This window comes from Dipodomys ordii, unplaced genomic scaffold, assembly GCF_000151885.1.
Source record: "Dipodomys ordii isolate 6190 unplaced genomic scaffold, Dord_2.0 Scaffold190, whole genome shotgun sequence".
In the NCBI taxonomy this organism is placed as follows: Eukaryota; Metazoa; Chordata; class Mammalia; order Rodentia; family Heteromyidae; genus Dipodomys; species Dipodomys ordii.
In genome coordinates this window covers 2656359-2680163 of record NW_012267406.1, presented here as the reverse complement: position 1 = coordinate 2680163, position 23805 = coordinate 2656359, and the positions used below count along the sequence as shown (strand labels likewise).

The window sequence follows — 23805 nt, the reverse complement described above, 5'->3', positions numbered from 1 at the left end:
TATAGCTATACAGGTAAATTTATAATTTAATATTAATTCCTTAAGGGTCCAAAACACTCCCAGATTTAGATTAAGACAAATAAGATGAAAGAGACAATAGATATAGGTGGTTGATTTACTAAGATCCAGTCACTTAACATATGCATAGCACATTCCAAAAGCTAGTACACATCAAATTTAAAATGGATAATCTTAATTGGGCTTGACAATTGCATAAGTAATCAAACAACTTGTATTAAATGTTTCTGGGGCATGCATTTCATTCCCTATTGCTTAGCTTTATTGAGCTAACATATCAATCAGTTTTTCTAATAGAAAAGGGACTACTGTCAAGGTGGGAAATAAATTTCTCACAGCTGCATACTTCATGGATGGCAGGTGATGATTGCATACAGCTAAGTCCCTCTGAGCATTAAATGGCACATGTTGGCATATGGGTAAGTGTGTTTTGTAATAAAAAATGAGAAAATATTATAAAAATAGAAGTAGAAAACCCTAGACAAGTTAAAATACAGAAAATTTTTCAGCAAAGTTATTTGAATCAGGCAATATTTAATATATCAAATATTAATAACTATGTATAAAGTAACATCAACCTAGGATGTTATGACAAAAAGTAGCAGGCATCATTACCACCCTAGGTTCCTTTGCCAATGTCAGTGTCCTCTGATTATACATGGGGGATCTCACTGGCTATTACAGCACTTGTTTATTACTAACATTATAAAAATAACCATCTACATAATCATCTAATGAGTACACATACTAAATAGATTAGGATTATACATGGGGATTTGATTAACTGCAATAACTTAAGGACCACTTGAAACTTCTTCTGTATGTTTCAAAGACCTGTTGAGGAGAAACAGAGAACAAGAGAAATTGAATTGAAAAATATGTCCACTTAGTATATCAAAGTGCGTATTTTTCATGAGTTTTTATCTTATAATATTACTTATAGTACTCATGTTTTTCTTACAGTGCATCAGTTTCTGGTATCTACAAAAATCTTATTAAGATTGGGATCACAAAGGAAAACATTTTTACCATAATAACATTTTATCTTTGTGAATCACAAGTTAGGTCACAATCATTTTGGGAGAATACTATCAATATCTTTTCAGCATATGGCTATTTGCTCAATAAATATTTATTTAATATAAGAGAAAAGGATGGAAAGGAGAGAGAATGTGAAGAAAAAGTCCCATTTTTTGCAGACAATTTCTCCTTATGTGGAATGTGTTCTCTACCCCAACCAATGCCAGCTAACTCCTTTAGCTGATGAACTCCTCAACTTTAAGTTATAGCCTTAAATATTACTCTCTGGACCCCTGATTACCAGGCAAGTTAGAATTTTCTGTTGCATGTACTTATCTCCTTTCTAATGACTCACTAACATTAACCATCAATATTTTATCTAAATAATTTTTACTATATATCCTCTCCACAATTTAATACGTTCCATTATGAGAAGAACCACAGTAGTTACTATGTTGTGTTAGTGACAGTAACAGTCACATGTTTTTCTCCAGAAAATTTCCAAACCCACTGTAGGCCTTTGTTAAATATAAATCACATGAACAATGGATGCAGTTAAAGCTCTTGGCCTGAAGAACAGTATGCTCCTTGACATGCAAAGAACATTTAGAAAACTACAGCAGAGAAACATTTGATATTTGTGTATCTCTGCCGGTAGAATCATCAGGTGTAAGATAAAGTCTATGAACTTAAGAGGTTATAGATCTCTATGACAAAGAGAATCCTTAAGTTTTCAGATTTTGGAGAAAAAACAGAGTAAATATTTCAAAACCATTTTAAATACAGTAATAGATTTTAAACAGGTTTTTCAACTTAACCAATTAAGATGCTATTAGCACAACATACAGGACTCCAGTACCATTTTTCTTTGTAACCATTCAGAGTATTTGTAACCATTCAGAGAGTATTCTGTATATATAAATGTATGACTGAGTTTCTGTCTATGCATTATATGTAACAATGTTATACTTAGTATTCAGACTTGATAATTGCTGTTTTGTAAATATATGGAAGTTTCTGCCTATTAATTTCAGAATATCAGAATGTTTTACTATATCTCATGCTTCTTAGTGGACTCACAGTTTTCCATTGTATAGATTACTACAGTTTTTAAATTAATCCTCTTTTGTTTAGTCACTGGATTATTTTCATGGTAGGTGCTTTCTAGATTTTATGGGAAAAAATGTCCATGCTATTTAGTAAAACATTTCTCATGTTTTATTAAAAACCATATGACAATGAACGTACTATTCTGATAGGTACATAATGGTGCATTAAAGAAAGTATTTCTTTAGGTGGCATGCTCAGATAGAATTATTGGGAAAATTAATGTCTAGAGTAGAACAGAATTGAATGAGCAGACATGGGAGAAAGTGAACTCTCAAATACTCAAGGGGTTCACATGAGTCCAGATAGGGGTACTGAGAGAAAAGAGGAATAGACAGTTCTAAAACACTTTCTAAGTGTGTTACTCTGATTCTGGGAGTACTCATTACAGACTGAACATGCTTGCTTTTCTCTGTGATATATGGTGAGAAGATAGTGCTGAATTCTCATGAGATTCTATAACTTCAAGAATAGTAAGTGGCCTCATGGTCCTGCACAGTAGGGGCTTCATATCTATTGAGAACTTGTTTGTCATGCTGAAGAAAAGGGGTGTCACCATCCTACCATATCATCCTGGTGAAGAGAGGTCCAATGGGGACATGAGACCTAGAAACTATATGAAAAGAAATGTAATTCAGGGTACTTGGCTCAAAACATTTTCTCCTTATGTCACGAATAACATATTTAATTTTTTTAACCTTGAGCAGTCGTATGTGGTACCCACAATTACCTGACATTGATATTAATTGCCCTGAGCCAACATACCAGAGTAGACCAAGGCAGGGCAAGAAGAGCACGGAACACAAAGAAGAAAATCAGCAGAACCTGCACAATGAAAGAAAAAGAGGTAATGTGCTGGACAGGACAGAATACCTATTAAACAAAATTCCTTGTTGGTTTCATTAATTTCTAGTGGAAACTAATTGAAATTAGTACCCAACTGCTTTTATAGTTAAGGAGTTGCCATTACATATGAGTTAGGTACTTAACTCTGTGCATGTTCTCTCATTCCGTAACTCAGTCATTTTCAATGTAAAATTCTATTGTTTATAAAATAAAATTGAGTGTACAGATGTGTCTGTGGAAGCCCTCACTACATTGCAGTTAGGAGTCTAGTTTCCAGCATGGAATAAGCAAGAAAGCCAATCAACCCAGATCACTCAGCGTCACCAGGAAGCTATGAGATTTACATTAGGTAGAGTATATAAAAATAAATCACATTTATAATGCCAGGCATGTAAAATTACTTGCTAAATGTAGTTCCTCTAAGTATAACTCTGAGGCAAAAGAAAAAGAGAAGATATCTCAAAAGACAGGGAAAAATAGCACCTGGGAGGATAATGAGCTGTGCACATTCAAGTTCCAACAAAGTAGCAAAATAGCAAAGAGGATAAAGGCAGAGAAAATAGGTAAGCTAAGGGAGGGCAGCAATTAAAAAATAAACCCCACTTTCAACAAGCGGCTCTAGGAATACTACCCCTACAAGGTATAAATAACATAGATAATCTACAAGCAAATAATTCACTAGTCAAAGAATTTGAAGTAGGACCATCCCATATCTATGCTTTGTTGGGAGGGGGGCCAAAATACATGGCAGTGTAGTAAAAGCTCAAAGAAATCCTATGATAAAATTAATATGCTATTAGAATATATGATAATAGATTTTTACGCAATTTGCATGGTAAAAAAATTGTGGTACTTCTAATAGTGTGACAAGGCATATTGATGTATGTGTTGTCCTATATAATTCATCAGCAATATAGGAAAAGCATGGGCTCCATAGTCAGCTAGACTTCAGTTTAAACTTGTCCTGTGTGTATGAGAGTTAACGTCTCTCAGCCTCTTTCACAGAAGATGGTGATAAGTAAGACATCTTTGGAAGCATCATTCCTGATTTTACAGTATTCAAATTGGCATGACAAGGAACTATAGAAAACATTTGGATTGGAGGTGGTGTGTATACCTATGTTGGGTATGGCAGGTAAAGCTGGAAGTCTTGGTTACAGTGTTAAAATATCCTACATGGGAAAGCCAAAATAAAGATAAGTCCATGTTTGAGTATTCATCAAATCCAAAGACATTAAAAGTGCAAGGAAGGGAACAGTTGAATTAATCCTCTATATTAGTATTTCTTGAATTAAGAGCACATGAGAATCATCTAGCTGGACTGTGTAGATAGTTTGCTGGCCTACATCATGAGTTTCTGATTCCAAATGATCTAAGGAAGAGTCCAAGGAAATTATATTTCTTATAGATTCCAAGGGCTGCTGATACAGTCTTGGGGGCCACTGTTTTATTTAGTGTAGGCTTCAGTGTGAACTATGAAACCAGCTATGATCTGAGAAATACTGAGACACATGTTGGAAGTTATCTGGTAACAAAATAAGATCAAATGTAAGTGTAATAAGAAATAGAGAATATTAAGGAAATGTGAGGCAAAGAGTAGATTACAGATAGTAATATAAAATACAGTCTTGAAGGATCACTGAAATGTGAGAGCCAAAGAATTAGGAAAGTAAGATATTGGGGAAGTCACCCAAGAGGGGATTAAATTTTCTTGGTGAAGCAATGTGTGGTAAAGGGGAAGCCAGTGAGGTAGATGTGAGCTTTTCACATAAATTAAGGAAGTGCTTGGAAAGAGTACCATGGCAAGTCACAAAATAGGACGGCATGACAAAATGGCAGGAGCTTAAAAAGGAAGATGAATTGCAGGTGGCATGCCTCGTGGCAACTGGAGAAGGCAGAACTTCCCCTGCAGAGACTACAGGGAGCACTGTCCTCTGGGAAGAGCTATGCGAACCAATAAGCAAAGGGCTCGAGAGTATTTTTTGAATAGCAATGAAAAACAATCCGTTGAAAATCAAATTCCTGTCTCATTGGGCACAGTGTAAAGGTTCAGAAAACACATCAATGTGGGGAACAGTGCAAATACATGAAATGATCTTGTTTTCACAGGGGCAGTTGGACAGGGGCAGAACAGCCAAGGATAACAAGGATTAAAATAAATAAGCAGAACTAACCTGTATCACATTTCTGAACTGAACTTTGGTACAATGTTGTCCTTGTCTATTAAGTGACATGGGCTCCAGCCTCTTATCTCATTCATTTGTTTTGAAGTAGGACAATGAGGATAAATCATTATTGCAATGTTCATGGTTATATAAACAAGGAAGCTGATATGGAGGGGAGAAACAAACAAGAGCAACTGTCAAGTTTGGAGATAAAGGTAGCTAGATGATGGATAGATAGACACATAGATGATAGACATGTAGCTATATAATATGTAGATATACATACACATAGTGTTAAGTATGTAGTATGTATATATTTTTATGTATATTAACATTTGCTACATAACTAATTCATATATGTTTAAATGTGTGTGTCTATATAGACATATGTGTATTCACATGTACACATTCAGAATAGAACACTCATTTTTCTTGAGTATAATGCTTATGGGATAGGTTTCAGCTGGTTTTCAGTAAAAAGCAGCAACACAAATCACCAAAGGCAGTACATTACAAATGCATGCATAGGGATGGAAGAAATTTTTGGTTAATGCACCATATTCATTGCAACTATCATGACTGCAGAAAAGCAACACATTGAACATAGGGCATGTCATTGAATATATCCTGTTTTGTAGCATATGCCAATAAACCACTTGCATACATGCCTGTGTTCATGTTGTGATGGTCTCCCTAAACAATAAGAGGATTGAGATGGAAGCTCAGGCTTGACAATTTCTTGAATTATCTTTAAAAGTGTCTAAACCAACTTGAACTAAATTCACTCACTCCTCCACTCACTAAAGTCAATCATTAAATATTTTATTTAGAAAATAGATGAGAAGGGATGGGAAGGGAAAACAAAGGAGGAGGCAACAATGCTTGATAAGAAATGTACTCATTATCTTGCCCATGTAATTGTAACCCCTCTGTATGGTATTTTTGCAATAAAAAAAGAAAATAGTCAATGCATGAATATCTACTAAGTCAATAGCTACCAAACACTTAAAATGTAAAATAGGATTGTCAAGGTTAAATTTTCCTATAAGTTAATTTTTCAAATAAATAAATGGAAGCAATGTATCAACTATAAAGTTCTATAAAAGTGGGAGAAAATTTTTAAAAATCATGTTAATGTAAATGAATGTATAATTCTTTGTGTCCTAATGTGAAAAGTTACATATAATTTACATTTCAGAATAAAAAACTGACTTTGGTCTGAAGAATGCTTAATTATACTAAAGATGATATACAGTTTGGAGATATTTAGTCAACATTTCAAAACAAGTCATTTGGAAGGAATTTGGCAGCCTGCTTTGAACAGTTGTTCTACTTTTAATAGCTTACTATGGCGCTGAAAACAAGCTTAATGTAATTACTAAATGCTATTTATTTTATTCTGTCAAAATTTTAATTTTTATGTTTATCATATGTCTCCCTTAATTTTCTGGATGACTTTGCTTGTAGATAATAATTTGGAACAGGATAAATATAGCTAAATCAAATTGAAGTTTCTATTAAAAGCAGATTTCCTACCCAAATGTATTAGTACTTCAGTTTCTTTATATAGTGCTTAGCCTTATTTTCTTGTTTCAGAATGGCTTCTTTTATAATATAAACCTTTTCAGTGCTCGGGGAAACAACCCATGTCTTGTTGCTATCTGTACACATATCTTTTCCACCCATCATTTCTAGTGAAATTTTATAAGAAAACCATATAGCATTAGATTATGTGAAGATGTACATATAACTTATTGATTGTGGTTCTTGGGGAAAGAATATTTCACAAAAATTAGTTTTTAAATCAGAGACATAATATTCACACATTAAATTGTCACAGGATGCATGAAAATAGACACCGCATAGCCTATAATAACAAAGGCCTAATGTGTGTCAATTTTCTTCCAAGTTTTCTCCTTTGATGATATGTTTGCTTCTCTGTAAGTCTTAAAACAGCTTTCCATAGGCTTTTGGAAAAAAATGGACTGCTACAATTCTAAATGCATTCTCCAACTAGATTTTGTGGTTTTTGTAAGACTCTGTGACAATTATTTTAAAGATCAACTTAGATGCTCCTCCAAGTATGTGCTAGTTATTTTACTTTTAGCATTCTGAGATTTTAACTTTTATTCTTCGCATACCCTTTCTGTTACAACTACACAAGCAGTTTCATCAGCCACAATTTCTATCTTCATGTCATAATTTCTTGCAAGATCTTAGAGCAAATGTTTTCCCACTTCTGAAGTAGTTCCAGTCAGTTTTTGTACTAGCTCAATAATGGAAATATGGCATTTCCAGAGGGGAATAGTTTATTCTTTGAATTTTTTATTCAGTCCGAGAAAAGTTACACTTAGGTCTAAGACCAAAGGATAAAACAAAGTAAAAGAATAAAGTATTTTAGGATTAATGACAGTATGAATGTAGGTATGCCAACTGAAAGTTCACATGATGAAGCACTTGAGTTCTTCCATCCTAGAATATATCTAAGAGCATTGCATAAAGACCAAAACACCAACGAGAACATGAAAAGCAATATTAGTATTTGGGGAATGCACTAGAAACTAAAAATAACCAATAAAAATGTCAAAACAAAAAAATAAAATAAATGGGGCAGTATCATTCTTTCTGATGGAAGCATAGAATTCCGTTGTATAAGCTAGGCACTGCTGGCTCACGCCTGTAATCCTAGCTACTCAGGAGGCTGAGATCTGAGAATCTTGGTTCAAAGCCATTCTGGGCAGGAAAGTCCATGAGACTTTTATCTCCAGTAAACCACTAGAAAACTGGTAGTGGTGTTATGGCTCAAGTGGTAGAGCGCCAGCCTTGAGATGAAGAGCTGAGGGACAGCACCCAAGCCCAGAGTTCAAGACTGACAAAAAAAAAAGAATTCCATTGTGTGTGTATATATATTTTTTTTCTTGACACATTCATCTACTGAGGGGCATCTGGGATGGTTTCATATCTTAGCTATTTTGAATAATGCTGTAATAAACATAGTTGTGCTGGTAGCTTTAATATGACCTTGTTTGTGATCATTTGGGAAAAGGCCATGAGATTGCTGGGTCATAGGGGAACTTTATCTTTAGTCCTTTGAGGAACCTCCATACTTCTTTCCACAGTGGTTGAACAAGTTTATACTCCCACAAACAGTGCAGTAGTATTCCCTTTTGGCCACATCCCCTCCAGCATCTGTTGTTATTTGATTTCTTGAGTATAGTCATCCTAACTGGGGTGAGGTAGAATCTCCATTTGTTAGGAAATGGAAAGACTTGCAAAAAATCATATTAAGTGAAGTAAACCAGACTCAATGAAACATAGGTCCCATGGTTTCCCTTATTTGCAATAATTAGTTTATGTCTAGGATAATCTTATCAGATGAGCAGAATAGCTCAATAGCTATGTATATATGACCATATAAGATGACGCTAAGCAAAATGAACTCCAAGAATTGGACACAAGAGGTTTTTTGTTGTTGTTGTTTTTAATGTACTATGTGATTTTTGTTTCTTTCCTATGTTCTTCCCCCTATGGTATATCCCATGTTGTCACTGTATTTGATTTTTGGTACCCTAGCATCATATATATATATATATATATATATATATATATATATATATATATGTTTATTTGAATTAGGGAAGAGATGGGGAACAATAGATTGGTGAGACAAAGGACCAGGGGGGAACCAAGGCAACAGCAACATGACAATATGTTGGAAATGATCTGTATAACCTGGGGAGAGGGGGGAGGGAGGGAAAGTGGGAGAAAAATGAGGGAAAGGGTAAAATGTTTGACAAGAAATGTACTTATTACCTGACTTATGTAACTGTAACTCCTCTGTATATCACTTTGAAAATAAAAAAGTGTAGACACTAAAATAATACAATCACTAAAATTCTTAAATTTGGATATTAAGTATCCGTTTGATAGCATTAAAAAGAGAAATAAGCCAGGTGCTGGTGGCAAAAGTCTATAAATCTAGCTACTCAAGAGGCTGAGCTCTCTGAGAATTGTAATTCAATGCCAACCTGAGCAGGAAAGTCTGTGAGACTTTTATATCCAATTAACCACCAAAACCTGGAAGTCGTGTGCTAGCTCAAGTGGTAGAACATTAACTTTGACCAACAAAGATCAGCCCAGGCTAAAAGAAAGAAAAAAAAAGAAAAGAAAAGATAGAGAGGTAAATAATAAATGATTTAAATCAGAATGATCTATCCAAATATGATGAATGAATGGACAGAAAAAGTTAAGTAGGGGCAGGAAACTTAGTTACTGTGCTTTTAATACAGTCAAAATGTCCAACATATGTTTAACTGGAGGATGTGATTATTGAAACATAACTTGACAATTTCCCCACTTCTTTTAAGTTATACACTTTGTCCATTGACCTGTGATTGCTTGACCAACAGAAATGGCAGAGATGGAAATGTGAATTTCTGGAAAATGTAGATTTCCTACTTCTGATCTTTGGAGACAGACATTCTTATAATCCAATTCCAACAAATGAGAAAATCTTAACTTTCCAGTAGGAAATGGGTGAGGAAAGTTTTGCATAGGTAGAAATCATAGTCTGACTTCCAGCCCCAAGTGAACCAATAGCAATGACCATCTTGCTAGTTGTGTGAACTAACCATCTTCCACTCCAGCTGATAATGCATGGGAAATACACATACCTTCCTTGATCCTGACTCAAATTGCAGATATGTGACTGAAATGAGTGATTTTTGCATTAAACCTCTAAATTTTGAGTTACTTGCTATGCTGCATTAGCTAAATGGAAGAATAACCACAAGAGGAAGAAGGAAGTAAAGAGGAAGGGAAGGAAGGAGAGAAGAAAATTCTGAGCACAGAGGACAATCCAAACTTATTGAGGCATTAGCTGTATATTCAGAAACATTCTGATTAGTCAAGATTAGTATAAAGAACCTAAAGTTTAACTGGATTTAATAATATTATAACACCACAATAAGGCTTCAAAAATGCCTGTGGTTCAACCTGGAATCCTAGCCACTCAGAAGATAAATCTGAGGATCATGATTTGAAGCCAGCCAGGGAAGAAAAGTCGGTGAGACTCTTATCTCCAATTAACCACCTGAAAACTGGAAGTGGCACTACGGCTTAAAGTGGTAGACGGCTAGCCTTGAATAAAAGTTCAAGGCCCATTAAGAATTTCAAATCTCAAAGATCATTCTGAGAACATTAAGAATATATAACCTTCAAGCAAACTGATAATAAAAGAGTAATAATTAAAAGATATTCCACAAAAGGGGAAACTGGGAATAAAATGAAGTGAGGAAATAGGGCATAAATGAAGATAGCAAATTTAAGCTTAATTTGCTGTGGTTTGGAGCTAGAAAGTCTCCTAAAGTTCATATGCTAAAAGCTATCAGGAGAATAGAACCTTTAAGACATAGAGGCTAATGGCAAGGCTTTATGTCATTGGGGACATACCCAAAAGTGGGTTTGGGGAGTCTAACTTCTTTCTCTTTATCTATTTTGTTTCCTGGCAATATGGTCAGCAATTTTGTTCCTTTATGTGATCCCATTCCGATGTGATACCTCAGGCTGTTATAGGGCCACTTGGTCATGGACGAATGGTACAAAATGTGTTAAAGTTATAAACCTCAATAAACATATACTCTTTATAGGTTGATTATCTCAGGTAATTTGTAATAGTGATGGAAAATTAACACACTAAAAATCAGAATAATTTGAGTAAACATAAAAGTTTACTCAATGACTTAAATTTTGAAATAATATTGGAATTGATTTTCAAATGATCTAACTAGATATCATATTGAAGAGATTTTTCTGTAACATGTGAAGATGGAAATGTTGAAAAGTTATAAAATGCAAAAATATATACCACATAAATTCTTTATTAATTAGGCCTGCATCAATTCGTACATGATCGAAGCAATTTCATATAATGTGGAAATTGATGCAGACCTAATTAATTGGTTTTAGGAGGTACATGTGTTAATGACAAAAATTCCAATTCAAGAAATGGACACATTACCTTACATATGTAACTGTAACCCCTCCATAATCATCTTTACAATAAAATAGAAAAGAAAAGTTCCAATTCAGAGATAATGCCTGTAATCTTAGCTGCTAAGATCTGGAGAACCATGGTTTGAAGCCATCTAGCAGAGGTAGAAACTTTCACTAAACTCCATCCTCAAAATAACCAGCAAAAAGAGGAGGCAGAGGTGTGACTGAAGTGGTAGAATACATGCTGAGAAAACATGCAGGCCTGAATTCAAACTCCAGTACCACTTCTTCAAAATCAAAAAGTTCCAATTCACCTGGAAGATATACTTTGTATAAATTGAATAACATCAACAAGAACGATATGAAATATTTGGACAAAAACAACCAACTCTATATAATGAAAGATAAAGATAAACTAACCGCCACCAAACAGAATATATTTTATTATGCTTATTTTTTTAAACCAGATGTTAGTGTTTCTAAACATTTATCCAAAATCTGTCAGACACTGGATCAGTTGGTCAGACCTAGGTCATCAAGTAATGTCTCAAAACATTTCATATGATTTAACTTCCCAGATAGAGATTATTCTCTTAAAAAAAAAAAGCTTAATGTGGGATGCAAATAAACCTGGACTTAGAAGAAACGTTTAAACTTTTAACCTACATTCCTGAAATGAAGGAAGGCTGAAAACCAGGAAGGCAAGCACCCTTCTTGTGTCAAATGTCATCTATTTTGCTGCTAGATGGATTCTTTGTCTTCAGAACCCAGCATTCTGTCGCAGGAGGATTAGGTTATATAATCTATATACTAAAGAATTCTAAAGCCCTCTGCTTATATATAGGTTTTGCTGATAAAGAGCTTTGTCTGAAATTGAAGAAAGGAAAGATGATATGTTCAGGGTATTTATTCTAGGAGGCATGTTCTCTCATCTTAATTTGATTTGTCTCTCATTTGAAGGTGACTGTTAAAGTTTGTTAAACAAATTGCCTGGATTCCATAGTATTGTTTTTCTTAAATCTATGTGCAGTTAGTAAAGGGAGAATTTTAGTTTGAATATATTGACTGATATAAACACTATTATACTTTTTCAAAAATATTTCTCAAAGTCTTTCATATCTGATTTGACTCCTAAGAACAGATTACGTAATACTTAGGTATTGAATTTCTAGCTACAACATTACCTATAAAAGTACAGACTAAGTAAGATCTGGTATCAGTCTTCACAAATATATTATTTTAATTGAAGAGGAAAGATTAACATATATAAGACCACTGTAAAAGTCTGAAGAGGAAAACTTTTATTCTTACTTGTGAAGTTTTACTACATATGGTTTTAAGGGAGAAAATGACATACTAAAGCTGGGGAAAATTGATTTGCAATGGAAAATGTTTTGGTTAGAATGCAATTGTTTCTAAAACTAGATTCAGATACACTGATGATGTTATCGGTGATTTTCAAGAAAACAATTGTCAGTTGACAGCATGAACCTTTTGTGAACTATCAAACAAAACTCTCTACATAGAAATGTTTTAATCTACACTTATAAGTATTGCAAAAAACTATTGGAAACTGTTGGAAAATCAAGACCATTTCAGCACTGTTTTTATTAAATTGTGAAACAGAATACATGTGGAGAAAAGTACAAAAAAATGTTGACAGTAATGACAAAGTAAATACCCATTAACCACCATCCAGGTTGAAGAATAGAACATTGCCAGCCCTAATTGTTTCTCTCAGATATTCATCACTGCAAAATGTGACCGCCATGATAGAAAGGATCTCATGCTCTTACCAAAAGGGCAATTCTTACTGTACACTGTAGTTTAGATTTACCTGCTTATAGTAGAAATTTTGGTCTTATTCCCGATCTAAAAAGGAAAAATTCACTAATGCATCTAGTATTATATTTGCAGAATTGTTTTGCAAATTGACTTTTTTAGGTTAAGCAAATTAATAAACTCAATACATTTCTAATCTGTTGAGGTTCTTTAAAAATAATAAATGGTCAATCTATCAAAAATTTTATACATTGTTGATATTATTTTTCTTATTTATTATGTTATGTGGTTAATTCCATGGATTAATTTTCAAAAGTTAATCTGGTTTTGCACTTCTGCAAAAGAAAAAAAACACAAAATTTTAGAGAATTGTCATTTATATATGGTAAGTATCAATTTGCTTAGTACTTTTTTTTTGGGGGGGGGAGGTGGTGTCCGGTCATGGGGCCTGAACTCTGGGCCTGGGCTCTGTCCCTCAGTTCTTCAGCTCAAGGCTAGCACTCTACCACTTGAGCCACAGTGCCACTTGCGGCTTTTTTCTTTTTGCTTAAGTGGTGCTGAGGAATTGAACCCAGGGCCTCATACATGCGAGGCAAGCGCTCTACCACTGAGCCACCTTCCCAGCCCCAGGACTTTTTAAATCTGTGCTTCAGATGGTTTTTATTTTTTGAACACCTCTGTTATATTTTTGTAATCAGATTAGCTGGTATCATTAAATAAGTTAAAGAAATTTTTTTCTCTTTGATTCTCCAGAAGAAATGCTTTGTAATTTTGGAGACTGGAAGAATCCAATGATGTTTGGCCTGAACATTGTTCCATGTAGAGATTTTTTAATTACAGATTTAATTTTTTAAACAGTCTGAGGATTCAAATTTTATATTTCTTCAGGTGTCATCTTTGCTAAAACTGCATTCTTTCTAGAGATTGCTAAATTTCAACTTATTTTTCAATTTACTTAAACTTAAAAATGAATCATGAAGATAGATATAATTAACAAAGATATTCTTCACACAATCATTTAAAATAACTTTAAATATTAATTATGAACCACAGAAACCTGATAAGAAACCATGGTGTATCTATACAATAAAACACAATACATTCATTTTTAAGTAAGACTGTAAGTAAATATTTGACAATATAGAAAATATTTAAGATATGAGGTTAAAGTCACACTATAAGTCACATTATAAAACTGATATATGTCATCATACATAATTTTATAAGCAATTGTATAGGTATGTATGTGTGTGTGCACATACATATGAAATCATACAAGATAATTTTTAAGCCTAAGGGCAAGACAACAGAATAATCACAGAAAATATTTTTCAATGGTAAGATTATCAGTCATTTTGTCTTTTTAGTCATTATTTTTCTAATTCTTATAATATGTCTTGTCAAAACAAATTATTATATCTTTTTTTCCTTAGATTATATTTGTATATCAAGCAAATGCTATCAGAAAACTAATTAACATTAAATTCTGTTAATGATACACATTTAACCTAATAAATAGTATAGAATATATTTATGAGATTGCAGGTCTGAAAAGGAACTCAGAAATTGACAACATTTTTCTTTCAGGCAGAGTGACAATGTGAATTGAAAAACTTTGGCTATCAAGAGTAAAATAATTCTGGGGGCTGGGAAGGTGGCTCAGTGGTAGAGTGTTTCTCTTGCATGCCTGAGGCCCTGGGTTCAATTCCTCAGTACCACATAAGCAAAAGAAAAAAGAAAAAAGCCAGAAGCAACCCAGATGCCCCTCAGTAGATGAATGGATCAAGAAAATGTGGTATATAGGCACAATGGAATTCTATGCCTCTATCAGAAAGAATAACATTTCCCCATTTGTTAGGAAATGGAAAGACTTGGAAAAAATTAAGTGAAGTAAGCCAGGCCCAAAGAAACATAGGTCCCATGGTTTCCCTTATTTGCAATAGCTTATATGTCTGAGTCAAGCAGAAAAGGTCAGATAAGGTGATGTTAGGAAAATGAACCCTAAGATATGTATTCAAATGTTTTTGTTCTTTCATGCGATTGTTTCTAACACATTTATAAGATTATTTCTTTGTTGCTATGTATGTCCCTCCCCCACAGTATAACTCCTGCTTTCACTGTATTTGATGTTGGTATAATTTGTGGAGGGGAAGGGGAAAAACAAATCGTTTAAATAGGGATACAGGTGGACCCATTGCAACAATGAGATATACAAGTTGTTATGTCGAAAACGAACTTCACAACTTTGGTGGGGGGGGAGAGGAGGAGAAGCGGGGAGAATTGGGTGGGGGGGATAAGGGGAAGAAAGGGAAGGGATGGAAAGGGGAAACAAAGGAGGAGGCTGCAATGCTTGATAAGAAATGTACTCATTATCTTGCCCATGTAATTGTAACCCCTCTGTACGGTATAAAAAATAAAAAATATAAACATATATATTAAAAAAGAATAAAATAATTTTGGCTAACAAGAGAGACCTAGAATCTATAACTTGGATGAGAAAAAAAATAGAAAACTTAAATCCCTGTTAGGACACAAATTGATGGAAATGAGTGAAGCACTGGGTAGAAAACATTAAGAAATGACAGTTGCTATGGCAACCTGGACAGACTATTATCATCTGATGCTCTTTCTCCAATCAACTGTTGCTCTGAGGAAATTCCTGCTTTACCTTGTCTTATTTCTGTTTCTTGAATAAAAGAATCTCTCATTTCTTTTTCCTTTGGCTCTCCTAATTTTTTCATGTGAAATATATTTTTATCTAAAATATTGGTCTAAACGAAGCCAGTATGTCTGTAGATAAATCCAGCCACTAGACTGCAAATTCATTGTCTCTTATCTTTGACTCTTACTGTACAAGCATTTCCCTAGTGTTCTTCAAAAATGCAGCCTTAGTTATGAAGGTAAGCTCAGATAGAGGCTTTGAGAAACACTAGGAACAATTCTAAAATAGCAAAGTTGCTTTTTTTTTCTCTCAAGAATTATATACCTCAAGTCAGAAAGAAATCTAAACTAGGAGAGTGAATGTGTAAACATTGTCCTATTGCTAATAAATTCATTATTTTATCCTTTGTGCACATGTTTTTTCAGCTAATGAAGCTTAGTATGAATTGTTTCTCTGGATGTAGAATAAATATGAAGACTAAACCAAAAGCAAAAGCCAGCCAGAGTAAAAAACAATGTGTGCACACTTCTACAGAGAACTTTCTGAATTCTGATCAACCAACTAGCTAAAGAATTGTGATGCGCCCTGGCATTGTGCTGGCCTGAAGTCTCCTCACTTACAAAGTGAAGAAGTTCACTACAAATTTTCCATCCTTGAAATTTTATGAATCTATGAGACTCCCAATATAGTGAGAACATAGAGAGAAGAGTTACTCACATATAATTTTTAAGTCCTTCAGGCGAAATAGTTATGATTGTTTGGTGACTTCAGGTAAAGGCATCTTCTAAAATTGCTTGTGCTTTATGGAATGAAAGGCACAAGAGGGCTGTACCTATGCATACTAATATTTAGCTAATGGATTATCTCTACTCAGCAACAAAAATTTGAGAAAGCACTTCACCATAGTTTACTTCAAACTTCCTGTGTGAGGCAGTCTGCACCATTGGCTGACATGGACACTCTTTGTCTTGTAAAGAAGAAAATATTTGTTTAGATAGTATAGCATTGTATGAGAGAAATGATCTTAGAAAACCTACATTTGTGGTTTAAAGGCACTTTCAAAAGTTATTTTGAAATTTACTTGTCACTGGGACCCTAGCTGAAGGAGACTGTTTTCATGAGTAGAAAAGTGCAATTTTCACAGGAAGGGATTGGTATCTAGAAATACTTTTGCTATAAAAGTATCTATATCTCACTTTTGCTCATTTGTTGCTCTGTCATGATGGGCAGCCTGGAGATCCTCACCAAAAGCCAACACCATGTGGATGACATTCTTAGGTTCCAGAATCATGAGAAATGAGCTTCTTGTTTTGTAACTTACTTAGTGTGTAGCATTTTGTAATAGCAGAGGATAAAAGACTAAGAAAACTAGTATAGATGGAATTTAGAACTTATTTTTCTTCTCACCAATTAAAGACATATACAAAAGGCCAAATATAATTTTTAAAGCTGTATTGTACAAATCCAAAGTGTCAGATATAGGTGCTCTTACCAGAGTTCTTTCTTATGTAAAATACTTCATTATCTAATTATCAGTTTATGTTTTATATCCTTACAACCTGGACCCTCTCTGGTCTTATGATTTATCCCCCAGAGTTATTCCTCTCTAGTCAATATCAGCCCTAAAGAGTATAATTTCTATATTACCTGGGCCATCAAGATTAATATATACTTTGATATTCACAATAGCCAAATTGTGGAATCAGACAAGGTGCTCAAAAAGAGATTAATTGATAAAGAAGCTATGGTAAAGATATACCACAGAATATTACACAGCCATAAAGAAAAATGAAATAGTGTCATTTACAGAAAAATGAGAATTGGAGACCATTAGGTTGATCAATATAAGTGAAGATCATAAAGCCAAATAGCACATTTTTTTGCTCAGGTATGGAACTTAGACCTAAAGAAAATACATATTCTTGTACATGTATGCATACACATACATTTATCACAAACATATACATGTGTTTACATGCAGATATATGCATGTAAATGTATGTATAGGACATGAATCTATGCGACTAAGAGGATGAGGATGTGGGGAGCAGAAAAGAAAGATGGAGGGTGAATAATTTCAAAATGCATTGAAACTATTTATAAAGATGGCATAGGCAATCTCAATGAGAACTGTTAATCAATAGGAGTTGGAGGTGTCCCAAAAGAGAAAGTAATAAACAGCATTATTCTGATTAAAATATAATATCTGTGTGTCTAAAATAGTGTTGTAACGTCATACAACCAAAAAAGGATATAACAGGAGTATATCAGGCTTTGTTGAGGAGCAGAGGTAGGTATCAACCGGAAGGAGGAGGATAAACTGAGATGGTGAATGAAGGTGACTGACTATGGTTGAAGTAATTTATTTGCATATATGAAAATAGAACAATGAAACCTGTTGACTTAATTTTTGAAATGGGAAGGAAAGAGAAAAAAGGAAAGAGAAGGGAAGGGGGTTGAAGTTCAGCTGGATACATTTTATGCCTGTATGAATATGTCACAATGAAACTTCCCTTGTGCTTAACGTTTGGTAATAAAAATTCATAATAAATAAGTTAAAAGAAAAAGAAGAACCTGCACTTTTTTCTTTGAGCCCTTGTTTATGCTGTTATTCTTGCTGATATGACCTGCTTGCTCAGTTTTCTACCCACTTATCAGTTAAAACACCATCTTCCTTGTGACGGTCTTAAATCTGGTGTTCTACTGGTGGTTCGTGGTGATATTTCCTTCACTTGCCTTCCCTATCATGTTATTTATCTCCTAAGAAATACTGCAATTAATGCTACTAGTGCTTATAGACTTCTATGAAATGTCTTGGAGAACTAAGCTAATAAATATCCTATTTATCTTGGCATCACCCATGCCAATGAGTCCAATACATCAGCCATACATGTGTTGCCTTTCCACAAACATGGTTGTTCTAAGAAGTTAATCTGGTCTATCGAGCATATGGAATTTATGTTGGAGAATCTTAAATAAATTTATGATTTGTGACCAAAAAATGTCAGAGTCTGTTTAATTTGTGAAAGTGAAGCAGGTTAATGCTAGGGGAACAAAAAGAGCCAAAGAAAATCATGACACAGTTCAGCTGGTGTGAACATGCTGAAGATTTTTGCCATTGCTGAAAATATACCAAAAAAAAAATTCTATAGAGATAAAAAGACAGGCTGTTCTTGGAGCCAAACAATACATCCCTGCATTTGTATAAGATAGATTCCATCTTATCCACGGCTGTCCCAAAGATATGTTCATCAAGATTAAACAAAGTACTTAATTTTCTTCTATTATGTTTCCACTATTTTATATTGTCATTTCAGGCCATACCTAAAACAAATGTTAAAAAATATTCCAAGACAAAAATAATAATAATAAAGTTTCGCAAAAGGTTTAAAATCATGTGCTACTCATTTACAACTTGGATTTCACATACACATACCCCAAATCGGACCGTGTATCTCTATTTATAGTTTTAAAGAATTCAACTCCATCTGATAACTAATCCAAAGAATCTGGCATTGCAAAATAACATGTCATCTGTCTTGTTTGAATATAGCCTTTTCTGATACTTGCTATGAAAATTTCTCGGGACTGGTTGCATGTAACAACCAAGTTTGACTGAGGAAGTATAAAGTCTGAAGCATGGAACCTTATGTTTTGAAGATAAAAAATTATATATATATATGTGTGTGTGCACTACTGAAATGCCTACATTCATATGCATATACTTATATATATATATACTAAAGAAATGTACACATATATATTTCTTTAGCTTACTTCTGAGGCCGTGTCTGATTATGTAGCCCAGGCTGGCCTCAAACTCATGTACCTCCTGCCTCATTCCCAATTTGACTATTTGACAGTCTTTCCCAATACACCTACTAATTGCTTATTTGGTAAAATTAAGTTTTATATATTATTAAAGGGTACCCTTTACATTCTTTTTCTAGGGCCTTAGGAATTAAATGAGTCTTTCATACTATCAGAGATTCACCACAGTTAGAGGAAGTATTTCCACATATGAACACCACACAAATGATTCACAGGTATTTATCCTCTACTTACTTATAACCAAAATAATTCTGAACAATTAATATCATAATAGAAAATTGCAACTTGGCATTAGAATAACTTACTCTTTTAACAGATAATTGACATCAATTATTTTGTCTCACTTTTGGATTTATTGTATTAAAGATCAAGTCTAAAATATTTATAATTATGGGTATCACACATGCAAATATCTGGTATATTAAGTTAAATTAAATATCTGATTTATTTTTGACATAGTTCAAATGCCCTAAATTTTAGTAGCAGCTAGAGATTTTTGTAAAGATGATAGAAAGTTGAAAGTAAAAATGTAGAATATTAAATTATTATCAAAATTTTGAGCTGGAATGTGGTAGTTCTCATCTATTAATCCCAGCATTTGGGAGAATGAGTTTAAGGCCAGCCTGGGCTACATAATCAGATACTGCCTCAGAAGCAAGCTAAAGAAATATATGTGTGCACATTTCTTTAGCATATATATATAGGTATATACATATGCATGTAAGTATTTCATTAGTGCATATATATATTTATATATATATATATCTTTTATAGCTTCAAAAAGAAGATATACAGTTATTTATTTCACTTTGAAAGCTCATCTTTCTGGGTACATCTGTGTTATTTTGTTATACTGCTATAATTCTTCTCTTGTTGGTTATTTCCAGTGGATAAGCCTTCTCATCACAAACATTCTTGTTCTGAGGATAACCCAGCTGACCCTGTAATAATTACAAAGCACCACTGCCCTACTTCATTTAACTCCTGAGGCATACATAGCCTAGTTTCTAGTCTCTGTGCTTGATGCCATAATCCCAACATTATTAAAAATCCTGACAGTTCCAAGGCTAATGAAGTTTTTACACCCATCTAACCTAATTATCTATTAACCCATTTTGTTTTCGGGTGCCATACTACTTACTGCTTCCCTACTCCTGCATTATTTTTAGAACAATGCATTAGTGCCTTGTGTTGGATAGTGATGTAAGCAGATGGATCTTTACACAATTATCTCACTTTTTGGGGGGATCAGTTGTGAGGCCTGAACTCAGGGCCTGAGCACTGTCCCTGAGCTTCTTTGTGCTCAAGGCTAACACTGTATCAATTGAACCACAACTCCACTTCCAGATATTTTGAGTTGTTTATTGGAGATAAGAATCTCATGGGGACTTTTCTGCCCAGGCCAGTTTTAGAACTGCAATCCTCAGATCTCAGCTCCTGAGTAGCTAGGGTTACAGGTGTAAACCACTGGCACCCAGCTTCATCTATTTTTAAATATAAATCTTAAGAGACTACTTATAGAGATGTAAGTGGGGGGTATTTAAAGAGAAGAAAGATTGTCCTTCAGGAAAGCCCCGCCAGACTTCAGGTGGGCAGTGGAAATCTGAGTCCCACTTACTGCTTAAAGAATAATAGTATAACTGGGTATGATGGTCTGTGTCTATAATCTTAGCTATTTGGAAGGTGGAGAGAGAAGGAATACAATTTAAGCCCAGCCTAGACACAAAGTTAGCAAGACGCTACCTCTAAAATACAATCAGCATAGTTGTGCACACCTGTAATCCTGGTCACTTGGGAGGCAGAGGCTGATGGATCTCAGTCAAAGGCCAGCCTAGGAAAAAGCACAAGACCCTATCTGAAAAAGAATGCACTAAGGGCTTGAGGGTATGACTCAATAGCAGAGCATCTAGCTAGTAAAGGCAAGACCTTGAGTACAAACTGCCCCATGTGAAACTTCATTACCCTTCATTCTCAAACAAAGGGAAAGCTAGACTAGTGAAAAAAGGAAAATGGAGCAGGAGAAAGAAACACCCTGGGGATCATGGTCCAAAAACAACTTGTGCATAAAAGCAAATAGAATAGTGCATAAAAATCATCAAAATTAATGATTTTCACAGTGCTGGAAATTAACCAAAGGCTTGTTACAACCTATAGAATATAAACTGTGCATTGCCCCTTACCAGAGGCGAGGAGGTCATGAGACCTACTCAGGAGGCTGCCTCTAATAGGAACTAGGTGATACCAACAAGATAATCATTTGGGGCTTCAATTTTCCTATTTCTTGAAAGGTGAAAGAATTCAAAATGCATGCATTCAATTAGCATATCTCAAAAGCCAGAGCTTCTTTTTGCTTTTTGCTCTTCCAGAGCAATGCACATTCTGCAATTCGTAGGCATTCTGTAATACAATTTAATAGGTGTTCTCCCAAGAAGAACTTAAATACATATGCAAAAACACTACTAAAACATTTTAAAAATTAAAAAATACTGCTAAGTACTTTCAAGTAGGTCTTATTACTATTCGACTTCTACTATTCAACTACTACTATTCAACTTTATTTTGTAAATATTTAAGAAGACTCTCAGTGACATTTCCTCAAGCCCAACAGTGGACAGACAATATTTTCCCCTCACTTTAGCCAGAGTGGTGATTATATTTAATCAGCTTAAGTAAAATTATAATGTTGCCTGGTTCTTGTTGACAATCTGTTATTATTATATCTATGGTAATATAATTGAAAGTCAGAAAGCTAGTATAATTGCATAATTACCTAAAATTTATTTTATCTCTGATTGTTTTTAATAGTTTCTCATGAAACTAACATTCAGAAAAGTAGGTATTATCTGGTCCTACAGCCCCATGTGAAACTTCATTACCCTTCATTCTCAAACAAAAGGAAAGCTAGACTAATGAAAAAGGAAAATGGAGCAGGAGAAAGAAACACCCTGGGGATCATGGTCCAAAAACAACTTGTGCATAAAAGCAAATAGAATAGTGCATAAAAATCATCAAAATTAATGATTTTCACAGTGCTGGAAATTAAGCAAAGGCTTCTTACAACCCATAGAATATAAAGTTAAGTAGTTGGATCTCAGGAGAAGCACTGAATTAGGGGGATTTTTAACTTGCCCTCGGTTGATATATTTCCCTCTAGTTCTGTAGTGTCTTTGGGTTTTAATTCATTTAATTAATGCTCACTGAATGAGAAAATCTGCTTCTCAACAAAACATTCTGGAGCAGTAGTTTTGCTTAACAAATGCTTGATAACAATAATGCTAGTTGCAACAAACAAGAGGTTACAAGACAAAAATTAGAAGTCAATCTGGATGAACAGAATAATCCGAGGAAGCTCCATGGCTATGCAGTGTTAGGCATTTATCTGGTAGGCAAAGCCTACTAAGGTTCTGTTTCTCACCTCTGCTTGACCTACAGGCTCTGAGAGTAGAATTGAAAACTGATGGCATGTTCATGGCATGTCTCAGCAACTTGTTCAATCTGCCACTGAGCACTAGCCACTTAGAATACAGCAAATACATTAACACACAATATATTAACAAGTGACATACAAGAAACAATGAGTTCATCCACCAACAGGAGGAGTCAATAGACATTTTCCATGAGGACGTCCAATGATAGACTGGCCAGACTTTCAATCCACCATTATAAAAATGTTCAAATAATTAAAGGAAACCATGTCACTAAAAGACTAAAGGAAGCTTTGAAATTGCTGTCTACCACATGGAAACTACCAAGAAAGAGATAAAAAATGTCAAAGGAAACAAAATGAAATTCTAGAACAGAAATTTTTTAAATTTGCTGCCATAGAGTGCAACAGCTGATCTGAACATCAATAAGAAAAAATAAGAATATTTAAAGATAACATCATTTATTTTAGGTGATCAACTCAGAAATGGAAAGAAGAAAGAATATTAGTGAGCTGATGATCTTATGGGGACACTGTCGAGTAGTGTGTGTGTGTGTGTGTGTGTGTGTATGTGTGTGTGTGTGTGTGTGTGTGTGTGTGTGTGTGTGTATCTCCCAAAAGGAGACATATAAGAGAGAGAAAGGCAGAAAGAATAAAGAAATAATAGCTGAAAATATTTGAAAAAAATCAGTTATATATCCAAGAAGTTCAAGAATGCCAAGTAGGTGTTTTCCTGTACTTTTTACTTTATTGAAAGACAGAGAAAAAAAAAAACAGAAACCAAGGAGAGAAAAACTGCTTATCATACACGAAAGTCTTAGCTGACTTCTAATTAGAAACCACAAGGGTCAGAAAGGGAATGAAGTGGCAGAATTTCTTTCATACAGGCTAGAATGTGTGACTTACGTCCAGGAAATAGATTATAGAAACATAGTTAAAAATATGGAAGAGCCTGG

General features: G+C 34.3%; 1 protein-coding gene across 1 annotated transcript in view; it reads right to left on the bottom strand.

The window, feature by feature from the left end:
- Positions 1–792: 792 nt before the first annotated feature.
- The window catches only part of LOC105999457 (chromosome unknown open reading frame, human C8orf34), a 354355-nt gene continuing 331342 nt past the window's right edge, over positions 793–23805 (bottom strand). Inside the window, exons 13-14 of the mRNA XM_013034481.1 lie at positions 2911–2970; positions 793–852 (exon numbers count right to left, since the gene is read on the bottom strand). Coding sequence (XP_012889935.1) covers positions 845–852; positions 2911–2970 — 68 coding nt within the window. The 3' untranslated portion in view covers positions 793–844. The remainder of the gene's footprint in view (positions 853–2910; positions 2971–23805) is intronic.